Below are 16,492 nucleotides of genomic sequence, written 5' to 3'. Positions count from 1 at the left end.
TCTCGGCTTCTGTCCTCCTTCTTGACAGACATATACATTCTATGGGCAGCACGAGTAATCACCTTTTACCTCCTGTTCTCCATCTCGTTTTCTCTATTACTAGAGACATACATCATTTAACAAAAGGCAGTGGATAGCAAGTGAGAAGGAAGGGAGCCCCCTTCCTTAAGCACTTGAGGGATTTTTCCACACAAAGGTCACTTTGGGTAAATAAAGCGATTTACACTTTTGCTATCACAAATTCATAGTTGCAAGTTAGCAACCTTTTAAAGGCAACCTGTCACCTGCCTAATGCACCATAGAGTAGCATATGGTGCCATTAGGGAGAGTGACAAGGAGCCAGGTGCGGTGTTTTTCATACTTGCTCATTTTCTGGTGCCCACCAGTCAAGTCCATGCACCTTCCGAAAATCTGACTCTTTTCAGAGCCCTGTACGTGAGCTCTGTTATACAAATCTATGGGCAAGTGTGCGCATGGGACACAGGAGAGTCTAAAAAGGCAGCACCAGACTACCTGCCCCCCCAACAGCATTATAGGTTAGTGCTTTAGGCAAGTGACAGGTTCCCTTTAAAGAAGAAATCAGCTCAGAGATTTAGGAGCCCAAAATGACCCAATGGCAGATAGAGGAAAAAGTTAGACCTAGCTTAAAGTGAGAAATGACCAAAAAAAAACAAACACAAAACCCTGTAGAAGCTTACACATGCTGCAGCAAAACACATTCTATGAACATGTGGTACATACAGCGCAGGTTACACGGTGCTACATAGTGACAGTCCACACTGCAAACAGTGATCTTACAGGTCATCTAAATAAATATCACACCCAGATTTCACATGTACTGCCTAAAGCTAAACAGCCTCCTTCAGTAAATAAATATTTTGTATCTACGTTCTAAGGAAAAGAAACTTTAGCGCGGAGACATTTCACCTTTTTTAATACTCCATGCAGCTGTCTACCAGAACACCAAATCCTGGAGTCAGCTTTCAATAGCTCGTGAGTAAATATAGGGCTTGGTAACACACTGTAATTAAAAAGACGGCACAAGTAAAACCACAGGAAAGAGTCCTTGTTTTGACCCGTACTTGGGAGGAGGACTGAAGTGAAAAAAGAAAAATTATATAGACAGTTCCTGGCCCGAGGGGTGCGCAGAACTCACAACACCTGGTTTAGGAATGCCAAGCCCAACAGCAACGTACTTTAATACTTTTATCAACTCAAAAGAGCAGTCATGAGAGAAGACCATACAACGAAATCTTCACTCAGATTATCGAATAGTTCCACTAAACTTCCCAGGGTGTTCCCAAGACATGGCTCATATTACTGACACACAGGACAACTACAGAATCTGCACTATCAGCGTTTAGAATAAACTAATCCGTAGACTGCCTTCTCACTAAACAAAAGGTCTCCAGTACAGAACTTTGCGTCTCCCCATCTATGGAGTGGCGGGAGCACTTCAATTCTCAGAACTGTACATCATAAGTGATGATACTTCGCATCAACGAGTTGGGCAAAACCTTTCCACTAGTTAGCTGTGACGACTACAAAATTAGGCCTTGGGGTTTGGCTCCTTGTCCTTTACCTTTTGGGTGGCCAATTGCTTCTGCCCAATGCTAAATACGTAGAGCTGTCTATGATGACATGAAGCTACATCTTGAAATACGGTAAGTTGTCAAACCTCCACTTGGACGAAGGTGGCACATAGGCTCCGATTTGCAATTTCTACCTCTGTCTTGATATAAACCATGCCAAATTTTTAACAAAAGATGAACGCCTCAATAAATTTGGTGCATCTTACAGAAGTCCATGCACCAAAACTCATGCCTACACCACCACCGCAAAAGGGGGGGGGGGTGTCAAAAATTGGGGGCCACTGGCAGATTTAACAGGCAACGGTTGTTTTTCCCTCTTTATTTCCTTAAAGGGGTTTTCTAGGGAGATAGGATGGGGTCCACAGCTTGGGATCCCAGCCGATCACCCGCTTTAGCGCCCATTATCAATGGCAAAATTCGCAGGGTACAGAGAGGAGACAGATCATTCCAACCAGTGTATTGGCCAATGCTTGTAACTGCAGGTACAGCCCTCATTGATTTTAATGAGAACCCATCCTGCAGTTACAAGCGCCAACCACTACACAGGGATTGGAGCAACTGCTTCTGCTCTGCACACCAGTGTGGAGCAGCAAAGACAGCGGGTGTCCAATCAGCTTGGGACCTGGGTGGCAGACCCCAGCCGATCACTAGTATTTCCCTGAAAAACCCTGATATTCTTTTATCTTGCTCATTAATGATATAGTACTTGTAAGTCTCCGTAAATTACTAAACATATACGATCATCAACAATTAATTCCCCTTTAGCACAATTCAGACCTGCCCACCTTCGGACCTCACACAAAGAAAGTGAACCCTGCCAAAATGAGCCGTAAGCATTCACTTACCCAGCTGGATACGCTACAAGGCCGGTCTTCGGATCACAGGAGAGACTTCTTCCAGCTGACACTGTGATACCCAGGACCTTCTCCAACGTCACCTGTCACAGAAAAATCAAAGATGAAATCTCAGAACTCACTGACAGCTGTATTACTTGTGGGAGAAAAGTGGCACACACTTCACAACAAAGAATCACTGTTCCCTGTTTACAACGTACAACTAGGAGCAACTGTTCACAACCGATCTAATATGACAACCTCATTCTACCAGCATTAGGAGGGATGAGAAAAAGGGGGAACAAATGAAGAGTTTTGCTTTTAACAAACCACAAAAAAAAAAAAAAAAAGCTTTTCTTTGGTACTTTGGAAACTCTTTAGTAACAAGTAAGGTTCTGCTCATTCATCTGTTTGGAAAAAAATCCCACACGACAGACCCGTTATTACTGATGACAGAATAAACAGAGCAGATGACCACTTTTACTGGTCATCCTAGATCTAGGATTCACCAACGTTCTGCACAAAACAGGAGAGCATTGTAAACATACTGGCTACAATAACGCAAGGTGTCTAGAAACCAAAGGTCTCCATATACGAAATGTAAAACCTTTTGGCCACAAGGACTTAATCAGCATCCAACCTCATTGATCTTTGCATCAAAACGGAGCGTCCAGTGTATTAGTGTATGCATAAGTGGAACATCTACAGGAAACTATGATCACCTTTATTTGTATCAGGAACACTATCTTTTATCCTTAGAAAGAGCACCACGGTGGTGAGTGAGGAGACTTATAAGACAATCCATGCTCCTCTGGGTAATATGCAAGATGGAATATTTGTATAGCACATTCATGTTATGCAGCACTTTACATCACTAGATACAAAGTTCTGTCCGCAATGCAGTACACAGTCTATATTCACCCATCTGTATGTTTTTGGTATGTAGGAGGAAACCGGAGTACACAGAGAAAACCCATGCAAACATGGAGAACATAAAAAATCCCTGCAAATGTTCACAGTACACCCACAGCTGAGCTAGTAAGTACATAAAAGGACTGCCCATTTGTAAACTATTGATGGCCTATCAGGATAGGTCATCCATAACAGATGGGCATTGATTAGTAGCCGAGGACCCCCAACAATCAGCTGTTCTCTAGACCGGTGCGCTTGTGCACCAAGCGGATTTCTGCAGGAAGCTGATAGCTCTATTCTGACTGGACGAGCCCCACTTGGTATTGCAGGCCAAGTTCTCCATTTCAATGTGTACATGGCTTGCAATACCAATCCTTGCCACTGTGTTGAGAACAGAGCTATCTGCTTCTTGCAAAAAAACAGCTTTGTGCACAAACTACATAGTCCCAGAGAACAGCTGACTGGTAGGGCTGTCTGTCAATTTGCTATTGATGACCTACTCCTGAGGATAGGCCATTGATAGTTCACAACTGGGCAATATCAAATTAAACCACTCACCAGCTTTTTGATCTCACATGGTCCTTTGTAAAGTGTGTAAAGGCAGCAATTTTGAGTATCCCAATACAGCTAGACAAACAATAAGTAGTGAAATGTCACTTTTCAGAGAAATGTGTCAGAACTCACCCACAAAGAAAGTTTTGATTGCAGCGTTTTACCACAATTTTTACTGACGTTTTCAAATGCAGCTGTGTTCTACAGCATTTTTTAATGCACCCCATCATTCTGATGGGTGATGTGCTGCGTTAAAGCGCAAAAAACGTGCCAGAAAATAGCAGACCGTGCTCCAAAATTACGCGTTTGATTGCAGGTTTGCGAGGCCCCATTGAAATAAATGGGAGCATTGTACTGCAATTGACACAGCATTCATAACCTTATAGGCATGGAGCTGCCAACTGACACGGACCAAGTTGGACTCTTCCCACGCTCCGATTTTTTGTGGTTTAGCTTACACTCCCACCCACCCTTCCCGTTTTTGTTTAGCCTCTTTGAAGGGCGTTCTATAAAAACATTTATTAAAAAAAATCTTACTACAGCAACCTGATAAACCTTACTAGTATGAACAGGTCTAGCGCTCGGAGTATAGATTACCCTGAAATACGATCATATACCTCCTGAACAAGTTCCAAACTACTACACCCCATATTTTAACTTTGGCATCTAAATCATAAGTCTTAGAGTCTGCCTAAGGACAGATGTAGCAATGGCAATGATCTGTGCAACCACAAGAACCGTGCAAGACTTGGACTGCTGCATTCCCTCAAGAATTTTACTTCATAGGTCTTATTTCATTGGGCTAAAACTAACCACTTTACATATTTTGAGGTGGGGATTGGTAACGCTGACCACAATCTAAATTTGAACATCCTATCCACAAGAAATGTTTGGAGCGACAGAAACTCGGCTGCATTCCTGATGCAAGAAGGAGAGACCATGTTAAACCTCGGGGTCATTCATAACCAAGGATTTTCAGGTTTCCCTCGAGAGTTTGCCTTTTTATTTCCAAAAACATTCTATGTGGTGAAGTTTTCATAAAACTGGAGAAAAGGTCACCTCCCAAAAATTTTTTTTAAAAATAGAAACCTTCCACAAAGGCACCATCACGGTTGCCCTTTGACCAGTAACCTGCTCACCATTAGGACTTGCAGCACGATTTTGGGTCCACATGGATCTGTTCTTAAATCGACAGAGCCACCAATATCTTCAGCAGATAGGGGCACATTCATACTTGCACCCGAGGCCTCCAGTCTACTTCTGCGGCTCGGCCAGGTCCTAGGGGCAGAGCAATGGAAATACCAGAGCCACCGGATCCAGCACATGATCCGAACGCCACTAATGGATACCGGTAACCATAAGGGGGTCCATCTAGCTTCCAGCATGCCAAGCGTTTCCTGGATGAAACAGCACAGTATTCTGCGCCCAACAGAGCCTTAGACATAGATGTGAAAGTAGCCTAAGGTATAGGGTCAAATAAAGTAGTTGGTAGCCAGGACAATACTGGCTCAATGAGGCAGCCGAATAAGCTAATGTGTACACCAAAAAGGATGCAAGGGGTCATACGAGATTAAAAAACATGGCTGCTTTCCTCCAAAAACAAAACCCCGCCTGTCCACAGGTTCTGTATTGTAGCAGTATCTGGTTCTACTAGTGCATGTAAAAAGGAAAATACTGAAACAAAAGCTGGTAGAAAATACTAATTTTGCAAACTAAGGAAATCCCTTTGAGTTTACTCAGCTTTTTTCCCCCCTTTTGAAAAAAATGAAAGGCAATGCAATCTCCAGCTGTGCATATTCCTAAGGACAGCTGCTGGGATCTTAATCTGCCTGCAGAGTATTCTCAGAGGTCATCTTCCCCTTTATGCTGAAAGGGTCAAAATTACATAATGCAAGTACTTATGTAATACCAAAGCTGTGTACAGTCAGATCCCTGCTCTGTGTCATTGGGGAGCAGAATTCAATTTGAAGTAAAAAAAAAAAAACACAAACACACAAGATGGATACAAGACAAAAGAAGTTGAAGTCCTTCCTTGATACTTTTCCTTTTTTGTATTCACTCCAGGTTTTGCAGAGTGCATCAAAAACTCTATGTGCAAATCCAGTCCAAGGCTTAAGCCGATCGCACACAACCGGATTTGTATTACGGATTCCGCAGTAAAACATGGGCATTAGAAGGCATGAACTTACAATTTTTGGGGAAAAAACAAAAAAACCCACTGCTGTACTGCGCATGACTGCCTGCGAGCCTCGTGGTCATCCACAATACAGTTTAAGGTACGTAGCGTCATTGGCCAGACTCGTAGCCACAATCTACAGTGGGCCTCCACCTGTGTAATCCACCCCATTTGTGTAAGCCCGGTTTTAGAAGGGTTTTCTGAGGTTCAACAAAATAAGCAAAATAAGCAATAAATCAAAACATGCATTTAAAAAAAAAAAAAAAAAGCTCCAGAGTGTTCCCAGGTTCTGTCTGTCAAAATCATCATTCAGATGGAAACCTGGATGGAGCTGCAGGCTTCCACACAATTTCTCACTTGTTTCTGGCATCTGTGCTGGACAGAATAATGTAGTCAGAAGAACGGGAAGCAGCACAAAAGCAGACCTGATTGATGAATGGAAGCCTAGAGGTCAGTGCAGGTTTCAGGAACGCAGCTGGAACCTCAGGACACACCAAAATGTGGTGTGAACACTCCCTAAGGCCTCATTGAGATGACTGTGCGAGTTGCATCCAAGAATTTTGGGAGCGCACAACTCTCATAGGACCGCGCACGTCACCCTCCCTTGTGTGATCTGTGCGGACAGCGCACATTACATGTCCTATTCTAGTCTGTTGGAAGGAGGAGAATGTGACATGCAATTTTCTTTTTAAACACGGAAAAGTCAATAAGAACTTAAAATGTAATCTGTACACGCTAAAGAACATGCCTATGCTACATCAGTGTCCATGATTGTGTCACACACTTTTACATCCCCTTTCTGCTATCGTGGGGCGTCTGTAGTTTCAGCTTCAGTTCCCAGTATGTGCTGTAAGTGGTACACGGAATGCTGCATGCCCCTCGCCTTCCTCTCATCTGCATTTACTTGGGCACGTGTGGAACCAGCTCTGCAGAGCATGTAACTACATACAGCCAACACCATGTATTCATGTTTAGTTTATGGTCCAATCAATTTAAATCACCATAAAAGTTTACACATGCAAATTGTGAAGGTTTAACTTGCAATCACTACTTGTAAAATCAGCTTTTTTTTTTAAAGGACAAGAACGAAAAAAAAAGCCAGGAACTTCGTGCATTTTCTACATTTTTTCCCCCCTAAGCTTTCTTTTTGCTGGTGTTTAATTCATTCCGTTTGTTACAAACTTATTTCTGTTGCTTTTCAAGTCAAGAAAAAGCCTACTGAAAGATTAAAATAAAAGCATGCCACGTTACAAAAAGAAAATAAGGGTTGAAAGACGCAAAAATGCCACAAAAAAAAATAAAATTTTTCAAAAGCGCTGTTGGCATTTTTTACGTTTCAGCGCAAACATTCATGTACACATCTAGCGACAGCAGTGTTGGTCATGAAAAAAGGCCAGAAAAATGGTGCTTTGTTTTGCTTTAAACTCAAGAAAAAGGCTTATGGAAATGTCTAAAAGCAGAACACTTAGTTGCCCACTTTTAACAAAAACACACAACCCTTCTTTCCCCCAAATAGTGAACCAGATGCGTGGCTCAAGCTGTATTGACACATCCATATGAGGGTTGCACCCGTCTATGTGCGGTCTGATATTTAGGAGTGCATGTACTATTCTTGTTTGTGAAAATAGACCAGAATAGGACATGCAGCGACGTCTTTACATGGACAATCAGTCTGCATGAAAGAACATAGGCTATTATGGGGCCGCGCGCCGTCTGTGGAATACACGGACAGCACGTAGCCAAAATATACAGCCGTCTGAATGGGGTCCTGTCAACTGCAGGAAACAGAGCAAGTATAAACAATAAATAGAGACAGCCACCCCCCCCCCCCCCCTTTCAACAAAAAAAAAAAAAAAATGCAAAAAACGGGAAAAAATGTCTGCAAGAAGATAACCAAGCAAGGATTGCCCAATGAAGGTGAAGTCCGGCAGCCGAAGATGCCAGGGATTGGGTAGGTTGCAGGAATGAGATGTGAACTAGGTCATGCCAATTAGTGCAATGAGCATTCAGGCCAATGTGTTTATTGTTAAATGGTGAACACAGAACAAAAATGGACTTGGAGCAGAAGACGCTGCTGTATTATTAATCTGCATATAAAATGTATGAAGTGCTCACCAAGTGTCCTAGCGCAGCACTCGGAGCCGTTAGATAGAACATTAAAACCACTTCACACCCATTTATTAAATGCAAAAGCCTTTTGAACTTTTAAAACACGGGTTTACCAAGTCCTTGAGGGGTCTTCTGTGGAAGGATTTTTCCCATGCGCATAAAAAAAAAAAATTAAAATTAAAATGTAGCATGTCCTAATTTGGCACTTAACACGTCCATTATAGGCTATGGTGGGGTTAAAATACTCAGTAAATACACATTGATGATGATTTTATCCGTTCAGTCACATCTGACCTTCAGTCACTCCATGGATCAATGTTCTACACATATTTCTGTCTTTCACTGCTTCTTTCAGTTCGGCGATTGACATGTTCGTGGTGCCTTGATTGTATCTAGCCATCTTGTTGTTTGTCGTCCTGATCCTCTTTCCACTGACCTTGCCAAGCAACAATACTGTTTCCATTGAATTAGCGGACATCATGTGTCCAAAAAAAAAAGCTTCTGTTTGACGATTTTGCCCTCTAGTGATATTTCCGCTTTGACGCGATCTAACACTACCTTGTTCGTTGTCATGGCGGTCCAAGGTATCCGTGGCATTCTACTACACATTACACGTGCATTTAACTGAAATATGCACGTCAAAAAGTCTCTACGAAATACACAGTCCCAATACGCCTGTGTGTGAGATCTTAACAGGCCGACTGGTACAAAAACCTTCCATACATCAGATATACTACAAGTATATGTACTGCTACCCTAGTCTGAATTATGTACACTCAATCCATCCAGCACATACTTTTTGCGTTTTCACTTTCTTCGTTTTCCGGATAATCATAACCTTCTTCATCAGCCTGTCTAAGTTAGCTGTACCAAGGACCTTCACGAGCCTGACGAACAGCAGAGGACATCAGAAGCCAACATGGAGAGGTCCCAGATTACAGGAGGACAGTAAGCAGCCGCAGTCAGGTTATCTAGACCTTAGTCTCCCACTTAACTGACGGCTGGAGTTCTAGAACACTGATACATAAAGGGAAGTATGGGAGAGTCAAACACCGTCACCCATGGAGACCAGGAACAATGGGAGCAGAGTGTAGAGACCGTGCCAAACAGTCACGGACATTTAAGGCTCTGTGCATTGAACGTATTCGCTGGGACAATCTCCCAACATATACCTGTACGACGTACAGCCTGAACAGATGCAACGGCACATGCCATTCTAACAGTGTATACTATGTGGTACTTCAAACTTTAGAGCAAAGTTTTGCTTGTATTTACTGTTCGCCCCCAGGTCCTATTACTGCCTTGGAGGTGAGCAGTCCTTACAACAGCTAAGCTGAAGAGGCTCTCCACCTCAAAAACACAATTTATGGGGACTTTACGTTCACCATTCAATAAAAACGTTTTGATCTTTCATTTTGAAGGCTACACCATGTATCCAATATATATTCCCACACCTCTTGTCTCTATACACACTAGACATCTGAATTTGCCAATAATGATAGGACTGAATGAATCGTGTATTGGGTTACACAGATTGCTTGAACACTTGGAGTGAGGTAGACACCATCACTTGGGGATATATGACTGCGAGTTGACAGCCTTGATTAAGAGTTGGTTTTCTGCGATAGTACAGACTATGGCGCTGGCATCTACAGTAACATCTTTCAGAACTCGGGGTTTGATGTTGTGCTGACTCACCCCAGGTGACTATACCAGGCCTCAGGCACTTCACTTCTCAGTTACAGGCTCACTTTGGACTCTGACTAGAAGGGCTACTGCACTTCCTTCCTCACCTGCTCCGGGATCTTTCTACCGTCCACTTCTCGCTTCGTCTCCATCCCCAGTCTTCACCCCATGCACGTCTGCTCTGCATCCACTAGACAACTGCTCCTCCCCACACTCCTGACAGTTTAACTGACTTCCCATGCGGGACTTTCCGCTTCACTCTGGCCTCCAATCACAGGCTCCTTCACACCTGTTACACCACTGTGATAGCCAATCTCAAAATTCTTCCCTGGCCAATGAGAATTAGGGCTGCCAGCAGTCAATGAAAAAAAAGGTTGGTTGCCGGACAGAGAATTCCTAATTCTGTTACCAAGCAGGTTAACTTGCGGTTAACCATTTAAGGCCCAGGGGAGTGTCTGAACTATCTCAAAACCGTGTCAATGTTATGCAGGGCCTTTTAGCAGCAGTACATTAGCGATAAAACCACCATTTGTGTACAGACCACAAATATGAATCTCCAGGCAAGTTAATTTACAAGTCGTTCACATAAAGTGATCAACTTTATACCAGCAGAATTCAGATCATATTCATATATCATACAGGATTTAAATTTTTAAAGGCAAGCAGAAACTAAAGGTGTTAATTATTGCTCATCACTCGATTGGCTGCTGTGTCTACAAGGAACAACGGTCGTTTGAATAATCTGTCTGCTGTCTCTAACACAATGTCCTCTCTTTTTCTCAGACTAAGGGCTTATTTACACGAGCGTATATCGCCCGGCCGATATACGCTTTCATCTGAGCAGCCCCCCCCCCCCCCCCCCCCCCGCCTTCCCCCTCACCGGCTCTCTGCTCCTCTCCTCCACTCTAGCATTTGCAATGGGAAGTGGCGGGATGGGGCGGAACTAAGCTCCACTCTGTCCTGCCCACTTCCATTGCAAACCGCTCGGAGGGGAGGAGAGAGGCTTCCATTGCTGTTAAATTGGACATGCCACAGATCAGCGAGACAGCAGGAAATAAAAAATAGAAAGACACTGTGCATGCGCTTGGCACATCGGCTGGCGTGCCCAGACGCATTTATCATGCTAAAGAAAGATGATTTGCGACCCACGCTGGTCCAGAGAGGCAAGAAGCTGCCATTTTAAGGTCTATTTCTGTGGGCATGCACAGATTCTGCTGCAGGATTCAGCCCGTGAGCGCCAAGCCTAAACCCATCAAAAACTGACCACCTCCCCTTTCGCCTTCTGCCAGCCAACCTCCCCCCAATATCTCCATATCAGAATCTGGAACCATCATAGCCCCCTAGACAGCATGCCCGCTGCCTTGTGGTCACACTGAACTGTGACCTCTCCTTTACCCCCACATCCTATCTCTGGCTGGAACATGCCACCTGCACCTCAGGCATATTGCTAAAATCTGTCCATTTCTCACCACAGACACGCTAAAGACACTTGTTGTTGCCCTCATCCAATTCCAAGTCCATTACTGCAACTCGTTGCTCATCGGTTTTCCCTGCACCAGACTCTCCCCACTCCAATCCATACTAAATGCAGCAACTAGACTTATCTTCCTATCCACCCTCTTTTGGACGCCTCTGCAATGTGCCAGTCACTGCATTGGCTGCCCATCCACTACAGGACTAAAGTCAAACTCCTTACCCTCACCCACAAAGCTCTCCCCTGACATACACCACCCAGCCCGCACACTCCGATCAGCTAACACAGACTAAACGCCCCTCTAATTTGAACCTCCCATGCCCATCTCCAGGAACTCTCTAGAACAACACTGATCCTCTGGAACGCCCTACCCTAAAATATCTGGGCAATCCCAGATGCACGAAACTTCAGATGCGCCCCGAACCACACCTTTTCAGAGGTGCACACGGTATCTCCTGATCAAATTCCCCACCGCCCACAACATGCCCCCTGCCCCTTCCTACACTTTGCCTATCGCGTACATCCTTCCTCTGTACCGCCATATCACCCTCACCTTGTTTGTTTCCTAATAACGAAATACTACATGGGTGTCCAGAGAGAGCAGTCATGTATCCATGTCCGTTACAGTTTGCTGTTCAGGTTTCCGTTGCTCGGAGAACCGTGACTCCAAATGTCTTCTTGAAGGAGGATTTCCAGGCCTTATTTATGGGAAAGGGGGGTCTCCTTTGAGGGGACTTCCCTATGAAGTGTTTCCCATTTACTCTTCATTACAATTCCCATCTACTAAGAAGCGCAGAAACAAAAACACCCCCCCCTCCCCCCACACTTTTTTGTTCTTTCGGCCGCCTGCACACGAGCGTTCCGGATTCCACTCGCGGATTTTCACACGCGTATGGTACCTAAATGTGCTTGCGGATAGGTGCGGATGCGTGAAAAATCACGCGCGGATATGTTGCGGAAAAAACGCGCAGAAAAATCCGGAAGACACCCTTACTGTAAACCCAACCCCTAGAGAACTGCCCATTCCCTGGAAAACAGCTTAAAAACCAACACCCAGACTCAGTTTTGTCCCTCTTGCTTGTGTGAGCACCGTTAAATTATTCTGGCAACATGCTTTCACCCGGTGAGCAGATGTCTTTGTGGGCATGGTTGATCCATGTCACTTTTTTCGGACGTACTGCGGTAACGGAGGAGGAAGAGCCCCCCAGGAAAAAAAGGAGGTACTGGGTGCACCCTGGCTGGTGCCTGCTGGCTGCTCTCTGGTAGATGAGGGGACTGAAAGGACAGATCTGCAGTTGAAATGTGCCTGTGAAGCTCTGTGCTGTGTGTTGGGACGCCTCCTACCATGCCTACTTCCTGTAGTCATAGCAACCAGTGACTCCATCCGCAGCTGCACTCCGGATGTACTGCGTGAAAAAATGCACCCATTCACTTGTATTGGAGGCTTCACGCGCATGATCCGACCAAAATTAGAACAGGTCGCAGATTTTTTCACGCGCGTGAAAAAACGCGATACACATCCGTCCGTCTGGGGACAACTGCGGATCCTCATAGGAGTATATTGGCTGCGGTCTGGGGCGGATTATGTGCCTAAAATCACGCGCTTGAAATTCTGCTCGTGTGCAGGCACCACTTAGATATTTTACTAGCATGAGCGTAAAATACTAGAAAGACATACAATTAAAACCATCTAAAAAAAAATAGGGGGGGGGGGGGGACTTTTGCAGAAAGGAGTTAAATTTAGTTTTACACAGCACGAAAACAAGCTACTACTGTACAAAAAGCAACTGGATATTTCCAAGCGCACATAAATCATTACAAATATGCTCTTGGGACTCGGGATTTATGGAGCAGCTCCAAATCTACAATACCCTTCATAACCCATTCAGGACATAATATACTTAAATCATGAGCTGGCATAGGAACAGATGAACCCGGGTCTAGCAATATCCTTCACCAAGAATTCATTAGACACAATTTAGGCAGCTGAAAATGATCATATGGATGAGGCTTCAATTAGAAGATCCTTTGTGGTGAACTGTGGGTGAACGGACCTTCAGATGCCTTCACAGAAAGGTTTCCCCCAAGGGAGTGCTTTATTGTAGCAGAAGAAATTAGTTGGAGAATTCTAGAAGAATAAACTATCTTGGAATGGCTTCACAGTGTTACACGTGGTGACCTATGTGCATAACTCACTCATCAGTACACCGGACTGAGGAGATGTTAGAGCTGTAAAAGGATGACATCTTTATTGGTAGCATGTATGAGGATTTACAACAATTTATAGGACCACGATGAATTGAAGTCACAGACTGTAAAAAAAAAATTACATATATTAAAAATGGGTTGTTATCCCAAAAATGGGATGCTGATCAGTGGGGGAGTCCCGCTTTGACCGTCACTGCAGGGGGTCGCATCGATGTCACCGAGAACGACCCCCTACTGGGCGAGCAAGCACAATCAGTACTGTAAAATATTCATTTCAATGGTGCCAATGGAAATCTAGGTGACAAGCGCTCTGATATCTTAAGATTAGCACTGACCGTGAATGGAATGCTAGCGCTCCATCAAGTCTCCTCATTATGGGGTGCAATAAGCATGCAGTGAGAAGAAAGGGGGACACGGGACCCCCTGTTCTTGAGGCCAGCAGGGGTTTCAGCAGTGAGACCCCCACCGATTAGCAGGTTATTCCCTATCCAGTGAATAGAGGATAACTTGCAATTTTGGTACGACCCCTTTAAAGGCTCACTGGGCAGAATATGCTGCAGGATTTTCGATGCGATTGTGCCTGTAGCAAAAATCTGCAGCTATTTTGCTGTGGATCCAGTCCTGGCAAAACCTTAAGCCGGGCTCTCATGAACGATCCGGTTCCCACAGCGAAATCTGGCTGCAAGGCTGGTCTGCAACCCTACATACCTGCTTTTTTGGTACCGCAGAGGACCACGGGCGCTCGCCGGTCATGTGCAATACAGATTTTTTTTAACTTTTAAATAGTTTTTTTCCCGCACTGTTGCTAGGCGATGACGTGGTTACCCATGGCCTATCCGCAATGTCAACTGCGAATGGGCTGCGAGTTAGACGACTTTCATTGGAGGCAATCCCATGTGGAGTCTGCTGCAAAATAGAGGACGCAGCGATTTTTTCTCTGCTCACCGAATACACAATTCTATCCATGAGTGTGAGGGGAAAAAGCGATTTTACATACCACTGAATGCACGCCATTTGCTGCGGCTCCTCTGCGGATGCCGATCGCAGATTCCGTAATAGACATCCGCCCGTGTAAGACCAGCCATAGGCCAGACACACAAATTGCACACCATTTACAGTACAAACCATGTGGAGATTTCACAGATCCTCACATGAAGCAGAAGTTTCTGCACCGAATTCACATTTTTGAAAAACGCTCAAGATTCTAAATCCACAGAATATTTATCCTTCAAATTTCAACCCTTGAAATTCAAGGGTTAAAACCGACAACATGTGGCAAAATCTACCCGTAGTAAATACGCCCTGTGTCAAGGCGGCTCAAGGGTTTGATACGGGCATTCGACACAGTGGAAAAACCTGCATCAGAATATGTATCAAATTCCACATAAAACCCACACGAATGGTGCGGATTCGCATGTATGTTTTTGGATTTTTCTGCTGCAGAGAATCTGCACCAAATTGGCTACGAATGTACCCCAAAACTACATTACTCTGCCACAAGTTTACTCATCACTATGAGGGTTAGGCCTGAGTTATACGTACCTGTAAACAGGCAACCTGAAACACCCCCCCCCCCCCCCCCAAAAAAAAAAATATATATATATCGCTCAATTGCAGATCTTCACGTATATATCAGGGAGTAGCCAGTACCTTATGGGTACTTATTTAAAGTTGGTCAAACACATTACACCAAAGCCAGCCAAGATGATTGATGGGAACCCAGTGGGAATGAATGGTAAGCCATTGTGAACGCACGCCCCTCGGCTGTCCCAACAAGTGTCAGGTGACAAAATAGTTGGCATGTTTGATACAAATAGGTAGCTGGCAGAGTCTTCTTTCCCCCTCAACATTGAACTATATATGTGCATACAGCTGACCAATACTTGGCTACAGCTCAGCCAATCAGAGTCAGCGCTTCCTGGAGGCAGGTTTTTGAGCCTGCAAAACAGAAAGCTCTGGCTGAAAACTACAGACAAATGTGCTGGAGCTTCAGAAGGAGATGTGTGACAGAGCAGACACCGCCTGTTAGGTAATGTTTTTTTATTTAATGCAGGTAGGGTTTATTTTCGGGGTAGGGCTTATATTTCAAGCCCCTTCAAAAATCCTGGCAAAAGAGCAACACAATTGTGATATCGCTGCGATATTACACAGAACACAGCTGTGATATCGCAGCGATATCGCTGTCACCCGTGTGAAAGAGGCCTGAAGGATGACCAACTTTACATAAGTACTTGAGATAGTAGGGAGAATATGTACAAGGTCTATGTGGACAAACCACCAAGCAAAAACATGTATAATTACAAGACATGAAGTGATTGGCTCGTTATTACTAATGCAATATAGAAATGTTATACCAAATCTAAAATGTACAAGTCAGATAAGTTCCCTTTACACGGGGCGACTGTTAGGCACAGTAGCACCCGACAGCCATCCCACAGACTACTGCCTGACTTGCTTCTGCGCTATACACAATTCAATAATGTGAATGGAGGCAGAACAGCAGGGGGGGGGGGGATCATTCTGGCTGTCCAACTCCTATTTCAGTAAACAGGAATCAATCAAGCATTACGCTGCTCCTGTTTACACATCCCGACAATTGCTGGGGTTGGAGTTCTGTTAAAAACCAAGTGACTCCGACAGGCGAGCAATTAGTGGCTCAGTGCCCTGTCGGCTGCTGCTTGTACAAGGGACAATAAGTCGCCAAAATTTGCAGTTTCCAGTGATACTCATCCCATGTAAAGTTATCTTTAGCGAGGTCTTGTGCTTTATCATACGTACAATAGTAATATATTAGCACTGCCAACATATCTTATTCTGCTCATTTGGGTGTGTTTTAATTAGTGATGTAGTGGTATTATCTGGGCCTTTGCAAAATCACATTGGGAACAACCAAGGCATGTCAGAACATAATCACAGGCACACCCTACAAGGTCAAAAGGTTTGAGAGTTC

The 16,492-nt window shown here is 44.3% G+C and overlaps 1 protein-coding gene across 5 annotated transcripts in view; it reads right to left on the bottom strand.

Moving 5' to 3' along the window:
- MAPKBP1 (mitogen-activated protein kinase binding protein 1) overlaps positions 1–16,492 on the bottom strand; it is a 182,634-nt gene that overhangs the window by 84,792 nt on the left and 81,350 nt on the right. For all 5 annotated transcript variants that reach the window (XM_066608311.1, XM_066608310.1, XM_066608313.1 and 2 more), the window contains one exon: positions 2,438–2,529. In XM_066608311.1, the coding sequence (XP_066464408.1) occupies positions 2,438–2,529 (92 nt within the window). The remainder of the gene's footprint in view (positions 1–2,437; positions 2,530–16,492) is intronic.

The sequence above is a fragment of the Eleutherodactylus coqui genome, chromosome 6, assembly GCF_035609145.1.
Source record: "Eleutherodactylus coqui strain aEleCoq1 chromosome 6, aEleCoq1.hap1, whole genome shotgun sequence".
Classification (NCBI taxonomy): Eukaryota; Metazoa; Chordata; class Amphibia; order Anura; family Eleutherodactylidae; genus Eleutherodactylus; species Eleutherodactylus coqui.
This window is presented reverse-complemented; position numbering and strand designations above follow the sequence as displayed.